We start from the raw sequence: 21,880 nt of genomic DNA on the forward strand, positions 1-21,880 counted from the left end.
GTTGGAGGCTCTTTTATTACAACTATGTAAGCTTGTTTGTTGTCATTCAGATTTATTTCATGAAGCACTTTGGATATATTGCTCACATAATGAATTGTATGTCTTTGTTTGAGCAAAAATTAAGTATATCAATTATAAATTAAATATCATTTATCTATATCTATATATATTATACACGTCTTCAGAAGTTTAGTGTTGTGGTAGAAACACTCCATTGGTGAGGCAGCCACCAAGGTTCAAACCCCTGCTGGGCCATTGAGCTCATGGGCTTTCTGCCTTTGTTGGGTTGTTGAGCTCGTGGGTTTGAACAAGTGTGGGGAATGATGATGAACCCCCTGAAAATGGACAAAATAACAAACTTTTTCAACGTTGATTCCACATTGACTCTGATTCCATCTCAGATCAACCCTATTTCTAAGCAATTCAGTAATTTCACGAGTTTTTCTAAGGTTTTGCAAGTTTTTACGATGTTTTTTTTTTCACTTTTTTGCCATTTTTGGGGGGTTTTAACGTGATTTAATGTGACGTAAATGCAAAAAGTCATTGAAATTTAGGTCAACAATTGGTCAACAATTTTTTTGTGAATCAGGATTTTTTGGGGGAATAAATCGGCTAGCTCCAAGATTCAAGATTAATCAGGTATAATTGTGATTTTTTGCAGACTATTGCTTCTACAGGTTCTACCATCCCCCTTTAACAGCACAATCAAACAATTGTACCAATAAGAAATTTTCATATTGTGCCAAGTTTAAAGCTAACATCTGTCGTTTTCCCAAATGCAAATCATGATCAAGTCTTGTCCAGTTTGTTTGTCTTATCATCTATGTGGGTCTTTTCTAAACATTCTCGGGATCATGAAATGAAGCTTTTAGGATCATCCTAGCAGAGATTGAAGGTTTTTGTTGAGGATTTTTGCTAAGATTAAAGACCAATCATGCACCTAAAATAGCAGCAAGGTATGGTGTTTCAAAACCAAAGAAAGTTCGTATTTAAAAATGCACCTACATGAAGCCAATAGAATAGATGGCAAAGAGATGCACACCTTTAATAAGAAGACCTTCAAGATTAGAAAAATTCACCAAGTATAAAACCAAGGTTTCAACATGATCATGGATATGAAAGATTTGTGTGGAATGGAATCAATGTTATGCAGTGAAGGGTGCACATGATAGAACCAAAATCAAAGTGCAGAATAAATTATAAATTGCCACTGACAAGTGTGAGTGTGGAGAGGAGACTCATCCAAAATCATGTCTAGATTGTACATTCTAAGGCATGCACCTCTATGAGGAGAAATTGAAGGAAGCTTGGAGAAAATGGCTAAGGCATAACCTTTGAGAAAGACTTCAAACAAAATTGTGATCGTACAGTTTTCAAGTGAACATTGAAATAGAGGGGCACACCTAAAAAAGGTGAAGTCCAAAGTTCTTGTTTTCATTGTCAAGTGCATGTGGGAGCATGAGGTGTGTGCATAAAAAGGGTACATGACACTTCTCTAAATCCTCATATCTAGTTTCCAACTCAAAAGACCCAACTACATTCCATTTTTTGGTTTGTAGACGCAAGCAATGTCTTCATTTGTGAAAGAATTGCTAGCCATGATACAATGATGGATCACTCAACAACAAATGATATTGACTAGTAGCAAAACTAGAAAGGAGCCTAAATTTCTAGTAAACGGTGTAAAATAATCATTTAAATTTTGAGGGTTAAAATGATGCCCCATAGAACATTGTGAAAGAAAATGTTCGATAAGCTTACATATTATGACATCCAAGATGAAGTAACATGACTCATACTTGGTCAAACAAAAATCAAAGGTACTAGTACAACTCGTACTCAGCAAAAACTAGTACTCTGTCTGCATTGGCACAAATAACAATAAGAAAAATATTTGGAATTTTCACAAAATATATATGCATTTTGCATATAATATACAAAATAGACATAGGTAAACAGGAAAACATGTATTAAATGGGTGCATGAAATGGCCCACCCTATTCTGGCAATTGCAATTCTGATTTTTCTGATTTTCTGGGTTTTTGGTGTTTTGGTAATTTTCTGATTTTTTTGTGTATTTTATGGATTTTTGCTGAAAAATAAATACTTAGGAAGAAAACGATGCAACAATTTTAAAAGTAAACAATTTTCCAAACAACACAACAAGATGCTTCCAACCCTAACTCCAAATTTTATTCAAATAGTTCAACAACATACCAAAAATCAGCTATAGGTAAACATAGTAATTCTGGAAATGCAGATCTGATCATCAAACCCTCTCTTCAACCTTGACTGGCAACCACAACTCCAGGCATTCCTTGTAAAAAGCTTGATTTAGCATGGTTAAGGCGGCTTGAAGCTGCAGCAGGGTACGGCCTGTTTCAGGCCTGCCAGATCTGGAATTTACTTGCCATCAAACCCTCATCCCCCTGTGAAACTGGTACAGCCAAGCTGGGAGACAGTTGTGCTGGAATTTAATGGAAACCCTCAGTTAGTTCTGCTCTTCTCAAAGCTTCCAATCTGTTGATCATTAACACCTGATTTTTTTATTTCTCCTTTATCAAACCCTCTGAAATAAAGCTCAATTGCAGCCACTGATATGAAACCACCTGTAGATGCAATCCTCGGGTGGTATTGCACACCTGTAGATCATAGAATCAAAGAGAGATGGTGTTCTCAATGACTGGTAAACTTCTCAAACCCTTGTATCCTTCTTCTCTCCAAAAAATGATCAATCGTGAATGAATAATCAAATGAAGCTTCAATAGTCTTTTATTTTCTCCTCCAAAACCCCATGCACAACTTGCAATTATTTTTGTTTTAAAAAATTTATTCATAATCTCCCTTTATTAATAAGTTGGCCAAATCAACATGTACGGCCACTTAATGAGAATATTTATATGACTTTATTAACATTTTATCAGTAACTTTATTATTATTTCATAAAGTCGCTTTATTTAATAAAGTTACTTTATAATAAAGTAACTTTAATTTATTTAAATAAAACATTAAAGTTAAATTAATATTAACTTCAATATTTAAATATTTATTTGTAATCATCGACTAGCCTCTGAGAACTAGTAACGGATATGCACCTATGGTCAATTGGTGATGCCTAAAAATAGCAATGCATCCTAAAAAACAGGAAATTGGCTCTAAGCTCTTGAAACGCCACAAATAACGCCTTGTGAGGTCCACCAATCCCTACATGAGCTTCCTATCCACTGCATTAGCCTACGGGAACCCCTGTTAATAGGCTAACCTTGCTAAAAATAGTAAGTGCCTAGGAAGGGAACATTGTAGTCTGCCATCCCCAAGAATGCTTTCCCTCAAGCACTCTCAACTCAGAATGTTGTAATATTTGCTCACTCTCCCACATATCATCCTCTACCGGCAAGTCCTTCCACTTTACCAGATACTCCATAATAACTCTCCTCCTCAGTGTGCACTCTCTGGTATCAATAATAGCCTCAGGGATGAGAACCAACTTGCCTTCTTCATCTAGGGATGGTAAAATTGTTTAAGGAACCACTATGTCCCAATGCCTCCTTGAGGCAAGACATATAAAATACATTGTGCACCCTTCTCTTTGTCGGTAGATCCAACTCATAAGCCACCTCTCCAATCCTCTTGGAGATCTTGAATGGTCCATGATACTGTGGTTTTAGCTTCTTAGCTTCCTTTTTACTAAGAGTGGACTGATGATAAGTCTACAACATCAGATACACCATGTCACCCACCTCAAATGAATGCTCAACCCTTCGTTGATCCACATACTGCTTCTGTTGATTTTGTGCCTTTTGAATATTCTCCTTCAAAGACCTCATTATGTCCTAACTCTCCTACAACAGGTCCTTGGCACTAGGCAATCTACTATCCCCAAGTAACAGATCCAAGAAGCTTGGTGCCTCATACCCATAGAGGGCCATAAACGGTTACATCTGTATAGACATGTGGTAAGTTGATTTATAGCAGTATTTGCACAAATGTATCCACCTAACCCATGCCTTTTGCTACCCTGCAATGTAGTTCCTAAGGTATCCCTCCACACACTTATTAACAATCTCGATCTGCCCATCAATGTACGGGTGGTAACTAGTACTCGGAGTGAGCTCTGTCCCACTGAACTTGAATAACTCCTACCAAAAGTGACTTATAAATTTGTTGTCTCGGTCATTGACTATGTTTCATAGCAATCCATGGAGCCTGAATACCTCTATAAAAAATAAATCAGCAACCTATGCTACTATGTATGTAGCTGAAATCAGAAAGAAGTGAGCAAACTTCGTGAGCCTATCAACCACAACATAGATACAGTCCCTACTCTGGGCCTTAGGCAAGCCCATAATAAAATCCATTGAAACGCACTCCCACTTCCAATTAGGAATGGGTAGGGGTTGTAGTAAACCTGTTGGAAAGGAGTGCTCCTGTTTGTTATGCTGACAAATAGGACTCTGTCACATATTGAAGAGCCTCAGATTTGAGACCTTTCCATGTGAACCGTTCTAGAATTTGCTTGTAAGTCTTTAAGTACCCTAGGTGTCCTACCATGGGGACATTGTGGAAGGCTTTCAATATCTTCTTCATTATCTTTGATCCTAGTACCAAAAAAATCCTCCCCTTGTAAATTATAAGCTCATTCACAACAAAATATCTATCATCATGTGATGTACCATCAATGATGCCTGAGGCCCACTGGTCCTTGGCATACTTAGCTGAAATTCACTCTCTCCAATCAGCTGAAATCTCTCCAATGGAGCACAAATGAGGTCTCCTCGATACCACATCAGCAACAACATTCTTCTTACCTTTGACGTAGACAATGTCAAAGTCATAAGCTTGTAGCTTGCTTACCCACTTCTACTACCGGTCATTGAGGTCTCACTGATTTAGGAAATGTTTCAAACTATTATGGTCTATCTTAACTACAAATTTACTACCCACCAAATACTGCCTTAATTTAGCCAAAGCATGCATTATTGCTAACATCTACTTATCATATATATTGTAGCTCCGCTTTGCACCTCCCAATTTCCGATTCTTGAATACTATTGGGTGCTTATCTTGCATTAATACTGCACTGATGCCCTCTCCTAAAGCATCACACTCTAGCACAAATGGTTTGGTGAAATCTGGTATGGCAAGAAGGGGATGTGAACTCATCAACTCCTTAAACTTCTCGAAACACTTTTGTGCCTGATCTATCCAAAGGAGTGCCCACTTCTTCGTCAAGTCAGAGAGTGGTGGTGGCTGTTGTGAGAACCCCATGAGGAAGCCTTTGTAGAAACCACAAAGGCCAAAGAATCCCTTACGCTGAGTAAGATTCTTAGGTGGAGGCCAATACACAATAGCCTGAATTTTTTTGGAATCAACTCTAACACCTTTTGAACTGATGATATGCCCCAAATATAGCAACTCTGTCACATACCGAACTCACACTTGGATTCCTTGGCATACAAAGAATCCCTCTCCAATATGCTCAACACCTCCTCAAGGTGCCTCAAGTGCTCATACCAAGTATGGATGAAAATCAATATATCATCAAAGAAAATGAGGACGAACTTCCTTGACTAATTCTGAAAAAACCCTGTTGATACAGGACTGGAAAGTGGTAGATGCATTGGTCGATCCAAAAGGCATAACCAAGAACTCATAGTGTCCACAATGACATTGGAACACTGTCTTCTCCACATCCTCCTCCCTCATCCGAATTTGATGATATCCGGATCTCAAATCAATTTTGGAGAAAAAAAATGCCCCATGTAGCTCGTCTATCAACTCATCAATGCAGGGAATGGAATACCAATTTTCGATAGTCTTCTTGTTCAAAGCACGATAGTCAATGCACATACTAAGTGTCCCATCTTTTTTCTTCACCAAAACAACAGCTGATGCAAAAGGGCTCTTGCTAGGTCGAATGTGTCCCATCTCGAGCAGCTCTTTGATATTTTTCTCTATCTCATCCTTAGGCCGTGTAGGGTGCCTATATGGGGTGATTAACGAGTTTTGCACCCTCCAACGCAATGATATGCTCTATGCCCCTATCTGGAGGTCTCCCAAGTGGTATATCACTAAACACCTTACTGTGTTTAGTCAAGAGTCCCTAGATGTTTGGAAGATAATCCCACTTTTGCTGCTCCACTGTTGGCATCACAACACACTCCATAGCCTACTCCATCTAGTCATGTCTGATCAACGTCTCCATCCTCTTCAAAGAAACCATACGAAGACTCCCATTTGACATCCTCTCAACACATGTTTCCTACCATTTACTTCAAAATTCATTTTTTATTGCCTGTAAGTTGAGGTAGAACTCCTCGATCGCATTAAGCCACTTCATGCCCGAAATAACATCCATCTCACCCAAACCAACAACATAATAATCAGCCCAGAACACATTGTCACTAAGCTACATGGTAAGGTTGATAATCCTTCTGGTGCATGTGAGAGTGAAACCATAAGCAACTCAAACTCTTAACCCTTCAAACTCCTTTGTCTTGAGCCCACGCTTAGCCACAAGCCCTTCATCAATGAAATTGTGCGAGGCACCTATATCGAGCAATGTGATCACTCGTTGTCCCCCCAAGACTCACCCCATCCTAAAGGAAGCCTCTTTTTGAATGCTAGAGAGATGTGCAATAGGTCTATCTTCCTCCTACTCTTTTCTTGACTCCTCAGATGTACTCTGTTTCCTTATCACATGTCTCAGTACACTGATCTAAATTTTCAGAATCAGTTTCATCCGCAGAATAGTAGTCCAATTTGTTAGCTTGTCCTTTCAAGGGCACTTATGACTAGGATCTCACAGCCCCTTGCACTTGAAACTTAGTTTTATGCATCTCAAGTTATTTAGTGGCTCATCATCAATTTTCTAGAAGGGTTTCTTTTGCTGGTCCGACCCTTAATGAAAATGTATCTTGTCTTTATTGCTGGAGAAAGGCTTAGACAAGAACTTGTTCTTTGGGGCAGCAAATTCCATACTCCTAACCTTCTTCATGGCCTCCTGTAAGGTCGGTGGATCAAAGGCCTTAAGCCATCCATGTAAAGGCTTTGAGAGCCCCTCTATGAAGAGTACTACCAATCTCCTCTCAAAATTGCTAGGTACCATCACGGACAACCTTTGAAAATCAGCTATGAAAATCTCCAATGACCCATACTACTTAAGCTGCACAAGTTCTCTGAAATACTCCTTTGGGTCCTTGTCAAAACATTCGATGAGTCTATTTGCGAACTCATCATAAGTGGTAATGAGATGATGACCCAATGTGACCAAACCCTGATACCACCACTCATGTGCCACGCCATCAAGATGAAGTGTGGTGAACTTAATCGCATCCTTTTCGGGCATATGCCTCAGTGATAAATAATTGTCCATCTTTTAGACCCATGATCTTGCTGTACACCTATCACTGCCATCATAATGAGGCAAGCTAAGCTTGCTCACAGCCTGTCATAAGTCCCTTTGACCCTGTGGTGCTCTGTGATCTGCTCTAGCTACTGCACCCAGTCTCCTCTTTAGGTTTAGGAACTACTTCAAAGACATGTCCCTAATCTGACACAGAAGGGTCATATACTCCGCATAGTGTAGCCTAATCTCATTTGTCAATGACCCCTGTGGCTTTGGCATCTGCTCTGGTGTGACTGGTGGTGTCTCCCTACAAGTAAAGGTTGGCTATAAGAGTCTCAAAACTAAACTTGTACATTGGGTGCACCCAATCGGAGTAGTAATCTGACCACCAATTTGAGTCCCACTGTACTCGCCAGTCGCCATTATGCATGGTGCGCTAAGAGGTATGCTACATAAAAATCTGCAGTTTCATTTGCCCCAACAACTATAACATTATGTCCATCATGGTGTCAAATTTATGCTTTGCATGGGAATTTGGACCAAGGGATCCAGTACGCCCTTTGCTCTTCTCAACCATGGCACCTATGATGCTCTCACTATCACTAGAAAGAGTTATATTAATACCAAGAATTCCAGACACTGTTTCTCCCTCTAGAACCTGTGGTAGCTACCACTGAACGTGATGCTCTTCCCTAATGTAAGTTTGAAACTCCTTGTCACACATCAAAACCCTATTTCATAGGATGGCAGGAAAAATTGAGCTCTAATAACACTAAAATGGACCACCTTGTTCTAGCAATTGCAATTCTGATTTTTTTTATCTTTCTTTTTATTTGTTTGGTGTTTTGGTAATTTTCGGATTATTTTGTGTATTTTTTGGTAATTTATCTCAGAGGTGTCCCCACGACTCTTGCAAGGCCAGACAAATCCTCTAGGCCGCACGATAACCCGCAGACCCCACCTAGGCACGGCTGGGTAAACCGGCTCTATTCAGCCAAGACAAGGTTTGAACCTATGTCCGCTGTCCGTGTAAACAACTTTCCGAACAATACAACAAGATTCTTCCAACCCTAACTCCAAATTTTATTCAAATAGTTCAACAAAATACTAAAAATCAGCTACAGGTAAACATAGTAATTCTGGAAAATGCAGATCTGATCATCAAACCCTCTCTTCAACCTTGACTACCACAAATCCGGGCATCCCTTGTAAAAAGCTGAATTTAGCATGGTTAAGGCAGCTGGATGCTACAGCAGGGTACGGCCTGTTTTAGGCTTGCCAAATCTAGAAATTTACTCGCTATCAAATCCTCATCCCCCTATGAAACTGGTACGGCCAGGCCAGCAGATAGTTGTGCTGGAATTTAATGGAAACCCTCAATTAGTTCTGCTCTTCTCAAAGCTTCCAATCTGCTAATCATTAACACCTGATTTTTCTGATTTCTCCTTTATCAAACGCTTTGAAATAAAGCTCAATTGCAGGCCCTGATATGAAGCCACCTGTAGATCATAGAATCAAAGAGAGTTGATGTTCTCAATGACTGGTAAACTTGTCAAACCCTTGTATCCTTTTTTCTCTCCAAAAAATGATCGATCATGAATGAATAATCAAATGAAGCTTCAATAGTCTTTTGTTTTCTCCTCCAAAACCCCACGCACAACTTGCAATTATTTTCCTTTAAAAAATGTTATTCATAATCTCCCTTTATTAATAATTTGGCCAAATCAACATGTACGGCCACTTTATGAGAACATTTATGTGACTTTATAAAGTCACTTTATTAACATTTTATTAGTAGCTTTATAATTATTTCATAAGTCACTTTATTTAATAAAGTTACTGTATAGTAAAGTAACTTCAATTTATTTAAATAAAACATTAAAGTTAACTTAATATTAACTTTAATATTTTTTTTATTTTTTTAAGGCAAAATATTTAAATATTTATTCGTAATCATCAACTGGCCTCTAAGAACTGGTAACGAACATGCATCTGTGGTCAATTGGTGACACCTCAAAATAGCAGTACATCCTAAGAAATAGAAAGTTGGCTCTGTGCTCGTAAAACGCCACAAATGACGCCCTCTGAGGTAAACCAATCCCCATATGGGCTCCCTATCCACTGCATTAGCCTATGGGAACCCCTGCTAATATGCTAACCCTGCTAAAAATAGTAAGTGCCTAGTAAGGGAACATTACAATGCATCTCATTATAATAAAAAACACATTAATATAGAGGCCTTCGCAAGCTTAAAATTTGTAACGAGTCTATTTGATGTTCATGAAGCATAGTCATTCAATTTGGAACTAAGAACAACTTAACAAACTTAAGGTTAACATTAAACGTAGCAATTAATGAAAACTTTGCAATAACTCACCAATTATGTCACATTATTTGTTAGTGGGGATATGTTAATCTTGGTCTTTCTGTCATGTTTCAGCTCTTATAGTGTGTTCTACAACTAGTATTTTTTAGTTGTAAGTGCATCCAATTTTGAGTCCCCTTGACCTAATTTGGTTGCTGATGGGCATTAACATAATTTCTTTCTTTCTTTCTGAAAGACTAGGTCAGAGAGTAATCACTATGTGCTACTGTGATACATGCATGAATATACAACACAGTAAGTTGTTAAACAATCAGGAAAGCACACTATAGTAGCTGGGGTTTACAAAGTATAGTAACATACCTTTAAGTGGTGATAGGTCTCACAACCCATTTGCATTGCCTCAGAAAAACTGCTTGCCCCAATTGGAAGAATCATGAGCTCCTAAGAGGCAGTAAAAACACAAATGTAATGATAATCAACTGAAAATCAGTAAAAGTTTTAAGAAGATATCTACACTCATTTATCATCAGCATCAATCCTTCATTTGAATGTTTGAAAGATAGAAAATCTAAATCAATCCATTTGGAGTAAACAGATAAAAAGTAGAACAAAGTTGTCATAATGAAAATGAAAGAAAATACTTTGTTCTTTTCTATCAACAGAAATTTTGGAAATGCCAGTTTTTTATTACAACCAGAACTCAAATCTAATGTTGCACAATCTATAACTGTGTTTTAGCCAACATTCCACAGAGACATGTCTCCAAGGGTCCAAGTGGCATCTCAGACATCTTTTTAGGACTGCATAGCCATCTGGGGCATTATATTTCATTTGAAGGAAGGAACTTTTTAAGCAAAAAGATGCCAAAGCCCCCAATAAGCTAAAGGGTGGAGGTTTGTCACTGGAAATTCAGTACATTGTATTTACTTTTTTAAATTCCAGCCACTTTAATTTGTTTAAATAATTTTAATAGCCATACCCAAAATAATTGAGAACCCCGAAACCACACCCCCATGTCTCCCATCCCAGCATCTTAGAGAAACACTGATTTTAGCTGAAATTCAATGAAATCAAAATACCACAAAGTTATGAATGTCCACAACTAGACCAAAATTACTTCTGTAGAATAGTCTGTGTAGAAAACAAAACCATGGGATTGAGAATAAATCCTAAAATCTAGTATTTTTTATTTCAAATTAAATCATTTTTTTTTAACTGGCTAGTACAGATAGGCACAAAAGACCAGAAAGAGTATTCAACACAGATTTATAATGCACTGCACATCAGGTCACTGTCTATGATTCCAATTCAGTACATTCCATCGTATCGAAATGACAAAACATTTGCTCAAGAAATCTACAACTCAGTCATCAAGATAGAGATTGTAATAAGTTCATTAGGAGGACCATGAGGAATCAATGTCTTCAAGATAATCTTCACTAAGACCTGCAACACATCCTTTATCTACATTTCTGGAGGAATATCAGCATAGCCAAGCAAGAGTTCTTATTATTTCCTCCAAATTCTGTCCGCAGTTGGGGGTTTAGATCATATGAACTATCAATGCTAAGATAATTGGATTGGCCAGAATGGCCACCTCTAGGCTGCCAATTCGAAAGAATTATCGAGTTAAAAAACTTGGTACCTAAGTCAGAGGGTTCAGAAATTTCCAACCAAAAAATTTAAAATTCACCAAACTTTAATACCTAACCTGAAAAAATTTTAAATTCACTTAAAAATAGCAGCAATAAAATAACATTTTCTAGGCTTCTTCTGGGCAAAATTTATTTCTTGGTCTGCAGCAAATCCCAACTACAAATACATCCCGTCAGGGAAGATAACCTTGCTTTGACATGGACAAGCTCGTACTTCGCACACTTTTGATCTTTTTGCTGTTGCTCAGCACCATGATCATGTTGCCTATTCAGAAGATGCAATTGCAAAGCAGCATGGACTTTTCATTGATAAAGTACCATCTAAGCATGATGTTGGCCTAGAGGAGACCCTTTGCTAGGGGTATTAACATCATTTCAGCACTCCATCCCATGCCACTAAGATTAAAGCTCTTGATATTGCCCTCCACTTTGCAGTGGTTGACTATCATTGCAAAGGGCAATGGCATCAAGTTGAATAGAATGCAGTTCACAATAAAGATTCACAGCAGTTTCATCAAACAACTTATCTAGCTGCCTGGACAAAAGAGCCTCCATTTCCAACTGTGCCTCCTTCAGTTTAGATTTACATTTATCTATTAGTTTTAGGTTTACCTTTAAGTTATAATTTTTAAATTAAAAATATTTATTTACATTAGTAATTTTATAAACAATATTTTTTACTAATAAACCTGGGTTATGAGCCCCCTATAGCCACAAAAAAAACCTTTGAAGTTCAAATTCTAATAAAAAAATCTTACATCCATCCATGTCAAAAATAAAAGTAAACAAAAAATAGATTATCTTACTATGTCCTATTTTATCATAATAGGTACTATTGTATTCTTTTTATCATGTGACTGATAAAGACTTCTATAACACTAAAAGAAAGACTTGTCTATTCTATGACCAAACTGATACGACCCTATACCAAATAGTAGTGACTGTAACTATTCGAAAAAGGAAGAACAGAAAATTGCACAGGTCGTCTCCACCCAATATACATAGTATTAAGCCACCGAATAGATCTTTGTTTTTTATTAGGGGAAAAACAGGTTTTGAAAGGAACCCGAAACCCCATACAACAGGTTTTGGAGGGACCCGAAACCCAATAGATTTTACCGGGATCTAGAACCCAACAAAGCAGGCTGCTAAAAGAAATAAACAATGAAAAACCGCAGCCAAAATCCAGCAAAGATGACTAACACCAACAAAATCCAGCATAGTCACGCCACACCAAACAAAGCTACAGCTCCAAACTATAGCATGGGAGAGTAATTATCGAGGGTATAACAAGCACCCTCAGCCAACTTTCAGGGTTTTGAAAGGTACCCCTAACCTTCATTAACAACACCAAATTACAGCAGATAATCCTACAATTTGAATCTGGCCAGTAGGGGTTTTGAGAGGCTCCCTCAACCTTCAAACTAGGTTTTAAAATGGAATCCAAAACCAGCAACGAGGGGTTTTGCTAGGCACCCTCAATCTTAAATGAAGAGCTCAGAACACCAAACACAAGATTTTCCCCAAACCAAAGACAACAAAAAGACAGACTGGGCCCTTTAAAACTATTAGCAACCGGCTTGCCTATGGGATAAACCAGGAACCCACAACTAGAAAAAGGGGAAACAAAGACCCCAAAAACCAGAAGCAAGAAGGCCAAACCAAGAAACCACAAAAAGGAACTAGTCCAGGAGACAAGCTGGGAGTCTGGGAAAAAGAACTTCCAGACCCACCCAAGGAGACGCCTTTGAGAGTAGAAACAGGTAGCCATAGCCAGCAGCAAGAGGAGCACCAAAAGTCGAAAATCCCCAACATTCCATCTCTCCACCTCAATAGGAAAGAACTCCACCTCTACAAGACGAAGAATGAAGCAGAAAGACAACAACCAGCGCTCTCCAGCAGCAAGCAGAAACCAGTCCTTTCCCCTCCACCAAATGTCCACCTCCATAGAAAATATGGTCACCTCTAACAGACAAGGAGGGGAAAAGAACAAGAGCCAAGAAACCCCTCTCAAAGGTTCACACCAAAGACAACTCTCCACCTCAATAGGAGAGTAGCCTAACAAAGAAGAACCAAAAAAAGAAGCTCCTTCAAAAAACCAGAGCACCAAAGGCCAGAACTGCAAAAAATCCTCAACACAGAGGAAAGGAGAGAACACAAAACAGCAAAAGGGCCTCTCCACCAGAGATCCGCCAGGGTCCCAGATCTTCCCAGAAACCCAAAACGCTTCCATCTCCGCCGCAGCCTCCACTCCTTCCTCTACACCAAACTCCTCCACCCACCATTCCAGCAAAGAAGAGCCTCGAAGAACCCCATCAGACAGAGTATGCCGCATAGAAGGTGAAAGGAGGAGAGGGAGGAAATCATCCTCATCCGCAGCATCGTCTTCCCCATCTTCTGCAACTCCTTCGCACGAAACCCCTCCCGCTCCCGCTCTCCATTATTCGAATAGATCTTTGTTAGCAACAACTAACCTCCTCTATTTTGAGCTCATCAAGGAATTTGACATTAATTCATTAGCCAAAATCTTAATGGTCTGACATAATTTACATTGGTTGCGCATGATGGTATGGAGGTGTTACACCGAATAGTCTAAATACACATATGCCAACTCCTTAATCTCCTCAATATCCTTGTGTAGCATAAATGACCTTACCACCATTGGCAACATGGAGGCACTACTAAGAGACTATGCCATGTCAAAAACATTTATCCTCCCAACCGACCTAGATCCAACATTATTTTAACCCAGTGTTCCACGGGCGTTGGGGACGCGTTTCCGGGACGGGGGGACGGGGGGACCAAGGGCCTAAATTTGGGGACGGCGGGGGGACGGCGGCGGGGGGGTGGCGGGGTGGTGGTGCTCATATACTTATACATATACATATAGTACTTGAAAAACTAGTTTTGAAAAGATGTATGACAGTATTACAGTGTAAGAATTACATTTCAAATGAGACTATAGGAAATTTGAAATACTAAATCTAAATACCAAGATTTCTAAGTTGTGTTGTTATATGTAGCCTAATCAAACTCGGAGGTTAGATTTTCCCTACTTCTATCGACGCGGTTTCCCCCTATATTTTTCAACAGGGGTTTGGGGGCAACGCCCCCAAGTTGGGGTCAAGGGGCATCGCCCCTTGCGCGTTCCCTGTCGCGATACAGGGTGGGGTCAAGGGGCAACGCCCTGCGAGGCCAAAAATACTTTTATTATTTTCTAAAGGCGTCGGGTGTTATTTTTCTATTGGCCCACGTCCAATTAGAGTTACCCCTTAACCCTCAAAAAACTTAAAAAGTCAACTTTTTTTTTAAATTTTAATTTTAAACATTGCATATAAGTGGGGGCGACAGGAGACGTCTGGGTGTCTCCCCGTCCTTGGAGAGACATGCAGACGTCTCTCCAAGGACGGGGAGACGCCCAAACGTCTCCCAAGGAGACATGGAGGCATCTCCATGTCTCTCTGGGAGACGCCCAGACGTCTCCCAAGGAGACATCTCCACGTCTCCATGTCTCCCTAGGAGACGCGGGGACGCGGGTACGTCTCCGCGTCCCGGTGGCGCTTGGGTGGCGGTGGCGGGATGGCGGGGGACGTCGCGTCCCCGTCCCCCTGTCCCCGAGACGTTTCTGATGGGGGGACGAGCCCAAAAAGGGGGGGGACGCGTCCCTGTGGAATGGGGTTTTAACCATAGCTTCACAGATCTCCACCATGTCACCATTGTCTATCTCCTTAGCCATTCCCCACATGCATAGCATCCATATACATAGCTCTAGATTCTTCAATACCCTAGAGATTTACTCCACAAAAAGATTAGAAAACCTAAGCACGCTCACCCTTTCAATGCCAAGGATCTCTTATATTTCAATTTCTACTTCCATCATGAGTCTCTTCTTTCCTTTCTGCTTTCCTTCTAGCCACCGTGACCAACCCTGAGGCATGGTTCTACTTGTGCAGTACTAAGAGTGCCACCTTGCAAGAATTGATCTCAAACTTCCAAAGCATCTTAAAATACTCAATGAATTCACAAATATACAACATGAAAAACAGAGGGAAATCTCACACTTATCACTGGCTGCCAAGGTGTTCAGTTCAAGTATGCCAACTGCAACCCTTAATGCAGTGTAATTAAACTTAAGCGAGTCAATAACACCCTACACACTTCAGCTTACCACAATGAGAAATGAGTTCCCAACCGAAGGATCTTGTTAGGAAAAATGTGTCTTAAACATTGCATAATAAAATATGAATGCTAATAATGAAAAACTAAATATTTAATTGTGGTGCATCTTAGAATGTGGAGACCACATGGATTATATAATGTCCCCTGAAAAATGTGTCTTATACATTGCATGATAAAATATCAATGCTAATAATGTAAAACTAAATATTTAATTGTGGTGAATCTTAGAACGTGGATACCACATGGGTTATGTAATGTCCCCTTAGGTGTATTCTTATGAATAAAGAGACAATTTACTATAAATCAATTGCCAGGGACTTCTTGTCAAAAACACAAATTCCTTATGAATGCTGATAATAAATGCTTAATAGAATGTCACTGTATGAATTCTGAAACATATGATCAATATGTGATAATACAAGTATTATATAATTTCCAAATAGTAACTTGATTGATTGGATGAAATAGCTCCGCTGTCTCTGATATAACTTGAGGAATTATGCAATGGTAAGATGTTTCAATATGCAAATATAGAGATCTCTGCTCTGAAAGATGCCGAGTGCTGATTGAAGCAATCTGATCTAATTTTCTGATTCTGATTTTCCTTGGCCAGTGGTTTGAGGTTTGGTTTTTATGTGTGTTTTTTGAAGTATTATGCTTCTTTTCTTTTTTCTGAGATATGTGCTTTGAGAAATAGACAATGCAAATGAATAACAATGAAAACACATAAACCATTGACTGGAAACTAATTTTGAGATTGTCTGATTTATAATTTTATTGACAGCAACTATCAAATGACAAGAAATAATGAAATTCAACACTAACTTGCCAAATTGGCCTACCAGGAGTCCGATGCCTTGCCTGGAGGGCTTCCTTATTGACTTAATTGAATGCAGATGCTGCTACAGGAGCTTCCAAAGTGTTCTAACTCCTCCTTGAAGTTTTATTCTCCTAAATAATAATTACCAAAAACAATTCTTGCACTAATGGACAAGACTGCTCCTGTTTCCCTCAGGCCCCCAGAAGACTTATTGAAATTAGTCAATTTTCCCCACTGATTTGCTCATATCTCTCTCCAAAGTTGTCATAAGCCTGAAAGAATGTTTTATTTCTTTATTCCTAATGCTGACAATGAATTTTGTACAAAAGAATCAACTGCAAACACTCTAATTTATTTTCTATGAATTCCCAGGCAAGCTAGGAGTGTACGGCCATGCTAGGAGAAGCATGGATGGCCATAATCTGCAATAATTTCTCCAAAATATGCCCTCTAACTGCTCAGATCTAATATTCAAACCCTTATGATGATGCTTCTATCCTTCAAATGCCTGATTCGAACCCTTGAAGGCCAAAATTAACCTTCTATGCTAAAATCGGTTGATGAATGATGAAGGGGTTCCATCCTGTCATCAAGAGATTGAAGGATTTTGTCTCCAATCTTGTTCCAGCCCTCTGCAAAAATCATTGCAGACCTGCAATGTATATTTCCTTCAAATTTTCCAAAACCAATAATGCCCAAAATGAACATATTATGCCTTCTTAACTCTCCAAACCCCAAGTCGAACCTCTTAAAGGCATCTTTTGAAGATTCTTTGGAATCTTTCTCCTCCAAAAAGTGGCGCCATCTTGAGGGGGTCTTCTTCATGAATATTTAACCACTTTTTAATTATTAAAACTCTCCTAGGAAAGTGTGCATGGAACTTTTAATATAAAGTCACTTGCTAAATGATGAGGTAACTTATAAAGTCGCTTTTATTTACTTTTTAACTTTATAACATAATATTATAAAGTTTTATTATAAAAGGCTGTCATAACCCCTCTTTGGACATTGGATTATTGTGATTAAATAAATACGATAATTAAAACATTTATTAATTAACATTTAATAATATGGGAAAATGGTCTCATTTATGAGACTTCACAATTTTCCTCTTAAGTGAGAGAGTTGTCATAACCCCACATCCTGGTGATGTAATCGATAATAGATTTTGTGATTCTTCATCATAATAATAAATTATCATTTATTATGTAATTAATAATATTAATAGTAATATAAATCATTCATTAATATAAAAATAATATTAATATTATAAGACTGTCATATCCCCTCCTTAATCATTATATATAGCATAAATGAAACAATTATTAATTAATATAATCAACGAATAATTGTTTAAAATTATTAAACATTTATTTATTAAAATTATTATTTAATATTTATTAAGATTAATTACTAATAATATTCTGGAAATATTCAAATAAAAATTGACATTATATTATAAAAATTATATAAATTATAGACATAATTTACATTAGTTCATTATATAGTATGCGATGTTAATTATCTTAATGATTCTTATCAATTCAACCATTACTTGCTAAATCGGTAACATTTGAGATGACGTCTTAATATCTTTTAAAAAAATCGATTGACACTCCTTTCATGCCGTTAATTGATTTCTTTAAGCCTGTGTAAGTGAGCAATCTTCATAGGTCTCCTCAGCGATAGTATGGGATCTGATGTCATGATTGGTTCAGTCTACTTCCTTGCTTGTACCATTACTTATCTATTAGATGCTTTTGGGATAATTGAAGACATATTTACCTCTGTAATATTTGATGTTAATACTGGCCTTCATTAAGGTACCGCAGTCTCATATACATCACCTAATAGTTAAATCGTCCCATAATTATTATCAAGCATATCTAGAGATAATCGATTGATAACAGCAATTAGACAAGTAATCGGATCAGCCAGTTATAAGCAAATCCAAAGTGATTAGTATAATCGGTAATTAGAGAGACAATACGAATTTGGTATGCCTTAAAGAGGCACGATCTATAAAGGATATGTCTCTTCAATATTCAAAAGGTGCAACCTCTTCAGTATTGCAAGATACAAAGGGAGTTCGAAAACTATTCCATGGGGGAGAGGAGTTTTTATATGGGATCGCTGCATCCAGTTCGGATGGCTCTAAAAGAACAATCACCGTGGGGATATATATATCGGTGCTTATTATTTCTTTACACCTATTGCAAGAATCACCTTTCCTCCATGTCACTCCAAAGTTGCGCTTTTACTTCCTGTATCTTCACAACCTTGTTTGTAATGTGCCCTCTTATATTCTTTATTACTTGGCTATTGGATATATTGATTTTCCTTAGGATTCTGTACAATTTATTATATTAGAGATGCAGATTGTCTTTTACTGAATAATTCAACGGATTGCAATTAAAATGTTCTTTGTTATTATATTGTAGATATGCCAATAATTAATAATTTTGTCCTTAGTTCTTTGAATCCAGTTGTGTGTGAATTATTGAATTACACTCTCCTTAAAGAATAGAATCTTTAATTATTAATGTCACAGGCAGGACATGCTTATCCCCGATGGCATACATGGTGGTGTGATTAATATTGATGCTTAGTATATGAATCCCAATAATTTCTTTATGCAGAATAACATTAACAGTCTGAAATATGTATTATAGGAGTACATAAGTTCATGAAAGTGGCAGACCAGATCTGACATGCGTCAGATCTGTCTCCCACTACCAGCCACTGAATATATCCATCACTAGTAATATTTTAGGCAGCAGTAGTAATAATAATAGGTTATTAGGAAATATTAAAATCATTGTCAACATATATATATATATATATATATATATATATATATAACTAAGGAATAATATAAAAGTTATTAATAAGGATATTTATACAATAACAGATATTAATACAACGAATATAATGAATGTAATATCTTTTAGAAACTACTCTGCAGTAACATATAATAATCCATTAAACTTGTAATTAAAAAAATATGTAAATGATTTATAGACGAACTGGAATAAGATTAAATTATCTAGTACTTGATAGACTAAAGAAAGAATATCACAGATCTGCTTCATGTTAAGATAGCCTTGACTCTTAATTAAGATAGTTTAAGTCATCAGTACTTTGAAATAGATTAATTATGGTTCAAATCGGCCTAAACCTAGAAAGGGACATTACAAAGGCCCACCAAAGCAAAATTTGTCTAAGCATCGGTCCCCTTTGGCTAACCCATCATCTCCCAACACTGAACTTCACCTGTGGAGATGGGTGACAGGTGAATTTATGCATCTGGATAGCAACTAGAGAAGTGGGGGCATTACAGTGCTCTCCCTGATGCATCGATGTGAGTTATGCAAGGAACCTTCTTCTAATGATAGCAATAATGCTATATAGTGTTGTGTCTGATATGGCAATAACAATATGCTGATAATCTTTCTCCGATCGCTTATAGCGATAAAGGGTAATTGCTGTTTCTGATTTCGTCTTGGAATATGCAATATGGTTGTTGCTTTCTCTGAATATTACCTTCAAACTATGCAACCTGAATATTGCAAAAGGCTCTTGCTCCAATGAGCAGATCCATTAATGGATACAAATAAGAACAAAAGACAAAATCCGATGATCTCTACTTTCCTCCTCCTATCCTTTATATATACTCTTATGTATGAGACATATCTCTTCATGAATGAAGAGTCATATCCCATGATGACTAAGTCCTTTGACAATTGCACCTCTTTAAGTATGCTGAACGTATAACTAATCAATTTTTTAATTCATTGTTTGGTTTACTAACTTAACAACTGTCTTTAAACCCTCTCAACTGTCTCTCTTGGCCAGTGATCAAAATAGTATGTTGGTTTGCTATAACCATGGAAGCTTATAAACAGATTAGCATCATGATGATATCCTCTTTGAAGGCTTTCTATTCTCATCCGATCACTTGATACCTTGCCTTTGCTTGATCGCTATTCTTTAAGAATATACAAATCATTAGTTGTTGCTGTTCACAATCATAGCGCATATGATGAAGGTGATTGAATTGATTGATAATTATTTGATGAAGTCAAGCTGGAGTCTATTCACTCTGAACCGATGCCATTCTATGAAACATAATGGCTGTTAAACTTCTTATCACTGCTTAGGTGGCTTTATGTAATATTCGATAATCATGGTAATTTCAATGTATATACAGTGTACACAGATTGCTGGTTGTAGGTTGATCACTATGAGCATTGTCCTTGATAAATGTAATTGTCTCTAATAAGATCGGATCGGGAATCACCACTTATGATATTCGATGTTGACTGAATTCAAATGTTCTTAAAGCCTTTATTCCTTAATTATGATAATGGGTGGATAGCCTATCAAATCTCTTCTCTTCACTATTACATCTTATTCTCTATGCTTTACTTGGATGCTTGATAGGAAATCATTAAGTCCTATGAATAAGACGATTTTCCTCAATAAGGTCTTTGTGCTACAATCTTTATTGATATAATATACAACTACGTACTTGAGCCCCTTAAATACTGTGTACAAATTTATCAAATTCTATTTCCTAACTATTTGAAGGTGTTCAAGGCCTGCAACCCTTGATCACATAAGTGTTTTGTTGCTTCTTATTATTAGGTTTAAGATGGGGACATCACAGTCTCCCCTTCTTGGAGATACTTGCCCACAAGCATTCTTAAACTATTATAGTGATTAATGGATCCCAAAGTTTGTTTTTGTCTTCAATCTTAACATATGATTTCAGAATAACTTCTTCATCTAATTCGAAAAGCGGATTACTGTAGGATACATAAGATTCAATCTCAAAGAAAGAATTACTTATAAGCCGGAAGTTATTGCTTCCAATATTAAACCTATCTTTTTCCCAACCTTTCTTATCTGATTTCTCTAGACAATGTTTCAAGTCTTTGGTCTAATCTATGTTGTTCAATTCATCATCTCTTCCTTTGCCTTCTGGTTCTTTGAATTGTCTAAACACTAAACTTTGATTCACTGTTTGTCCTTGCTTGCTACCTCCAGTATCTTACCTTTCAATGTCATATTTCTTTGTTTATCTTCCTCAAAGTGATTAGATTGGACACACGAAGTAAGTTCTGATTCACTTGCATTACAAGTATTACTCATCTCCTTTACAACCATTGATTTGTTGGTGGATGCCCTGTACTCTTGTTGTCCTCAATTTTTTATTTCAAAATTTGAACTATCACATGGAAATTTTTATTAAAAAATGAAAAATTTTACTCTATGGCACGCTTCCCGAGGTATAAATTCGCCCCATCCTTGGACTAGATCGATTGTTGATCCATCCCCAAGCTACGTTTCAAATTTCGTCGCGTTTCGACTCCGTTTGCTATGTTTTTGCTTCAATGTAGGGGAATTTTTCGATAATTTTTCGATAATTACCAGTAACTGGTAATTTGTTTTTCAAAACCCCCTTGAAGCTTTTGGTCTTGTAGGGGAATTTTTCTCCAATTACAAGTTTTTGGAAACTGGTAAAAAGGGTTTTAAAACCCCCTTTACTA

The 21,880-nt window shown here is 37.6% G+C and overlaps 1 protein-coding gene across 2 annotated transcripts in view; it reads right to left on the bottom strand.

Moving 5' to 3' along the window:
* LOC131047537 (cytosolic enolase 3) overlaps nucleotides 1-21,880 on the bottom strand; it is a 169,993-nt gene that overhangs the window by 64,474 nt on the left and 83,639 nt on the right. For both annotated transcript variants that reach the window (XR_009106198.2, XM_057981395.2), the window contains exon 6: nucleotides 10,035-10,115. Coding sequence is in view for 1 of the 2 variants with exons in the window: in XM_057981395.2 (XP_057837378.2) it covers nucleotides 10,035-10,115 (81 nt within the window). In the remaining variant the exon portion in view is untranslated. The remainder of the gene's footprint in view (nucleotides 1-10,034; nucleotides 10,116-21,880) is intronic.

The sequence above is a fragment of the Cryptomeria japonica genome, chromosome 4 (assembly GCF_030272615.1).
Source record: "Cryptomeria japonica chromosome 4, Sugi_1.0, whole genome shotgun sequence".
NCBI lineage: Eukaryota > Viridiplantae > Streptophyta > Pinopsida > Cupressales > Cupressaceae > Cryptomeria > Cryptomeria japonica.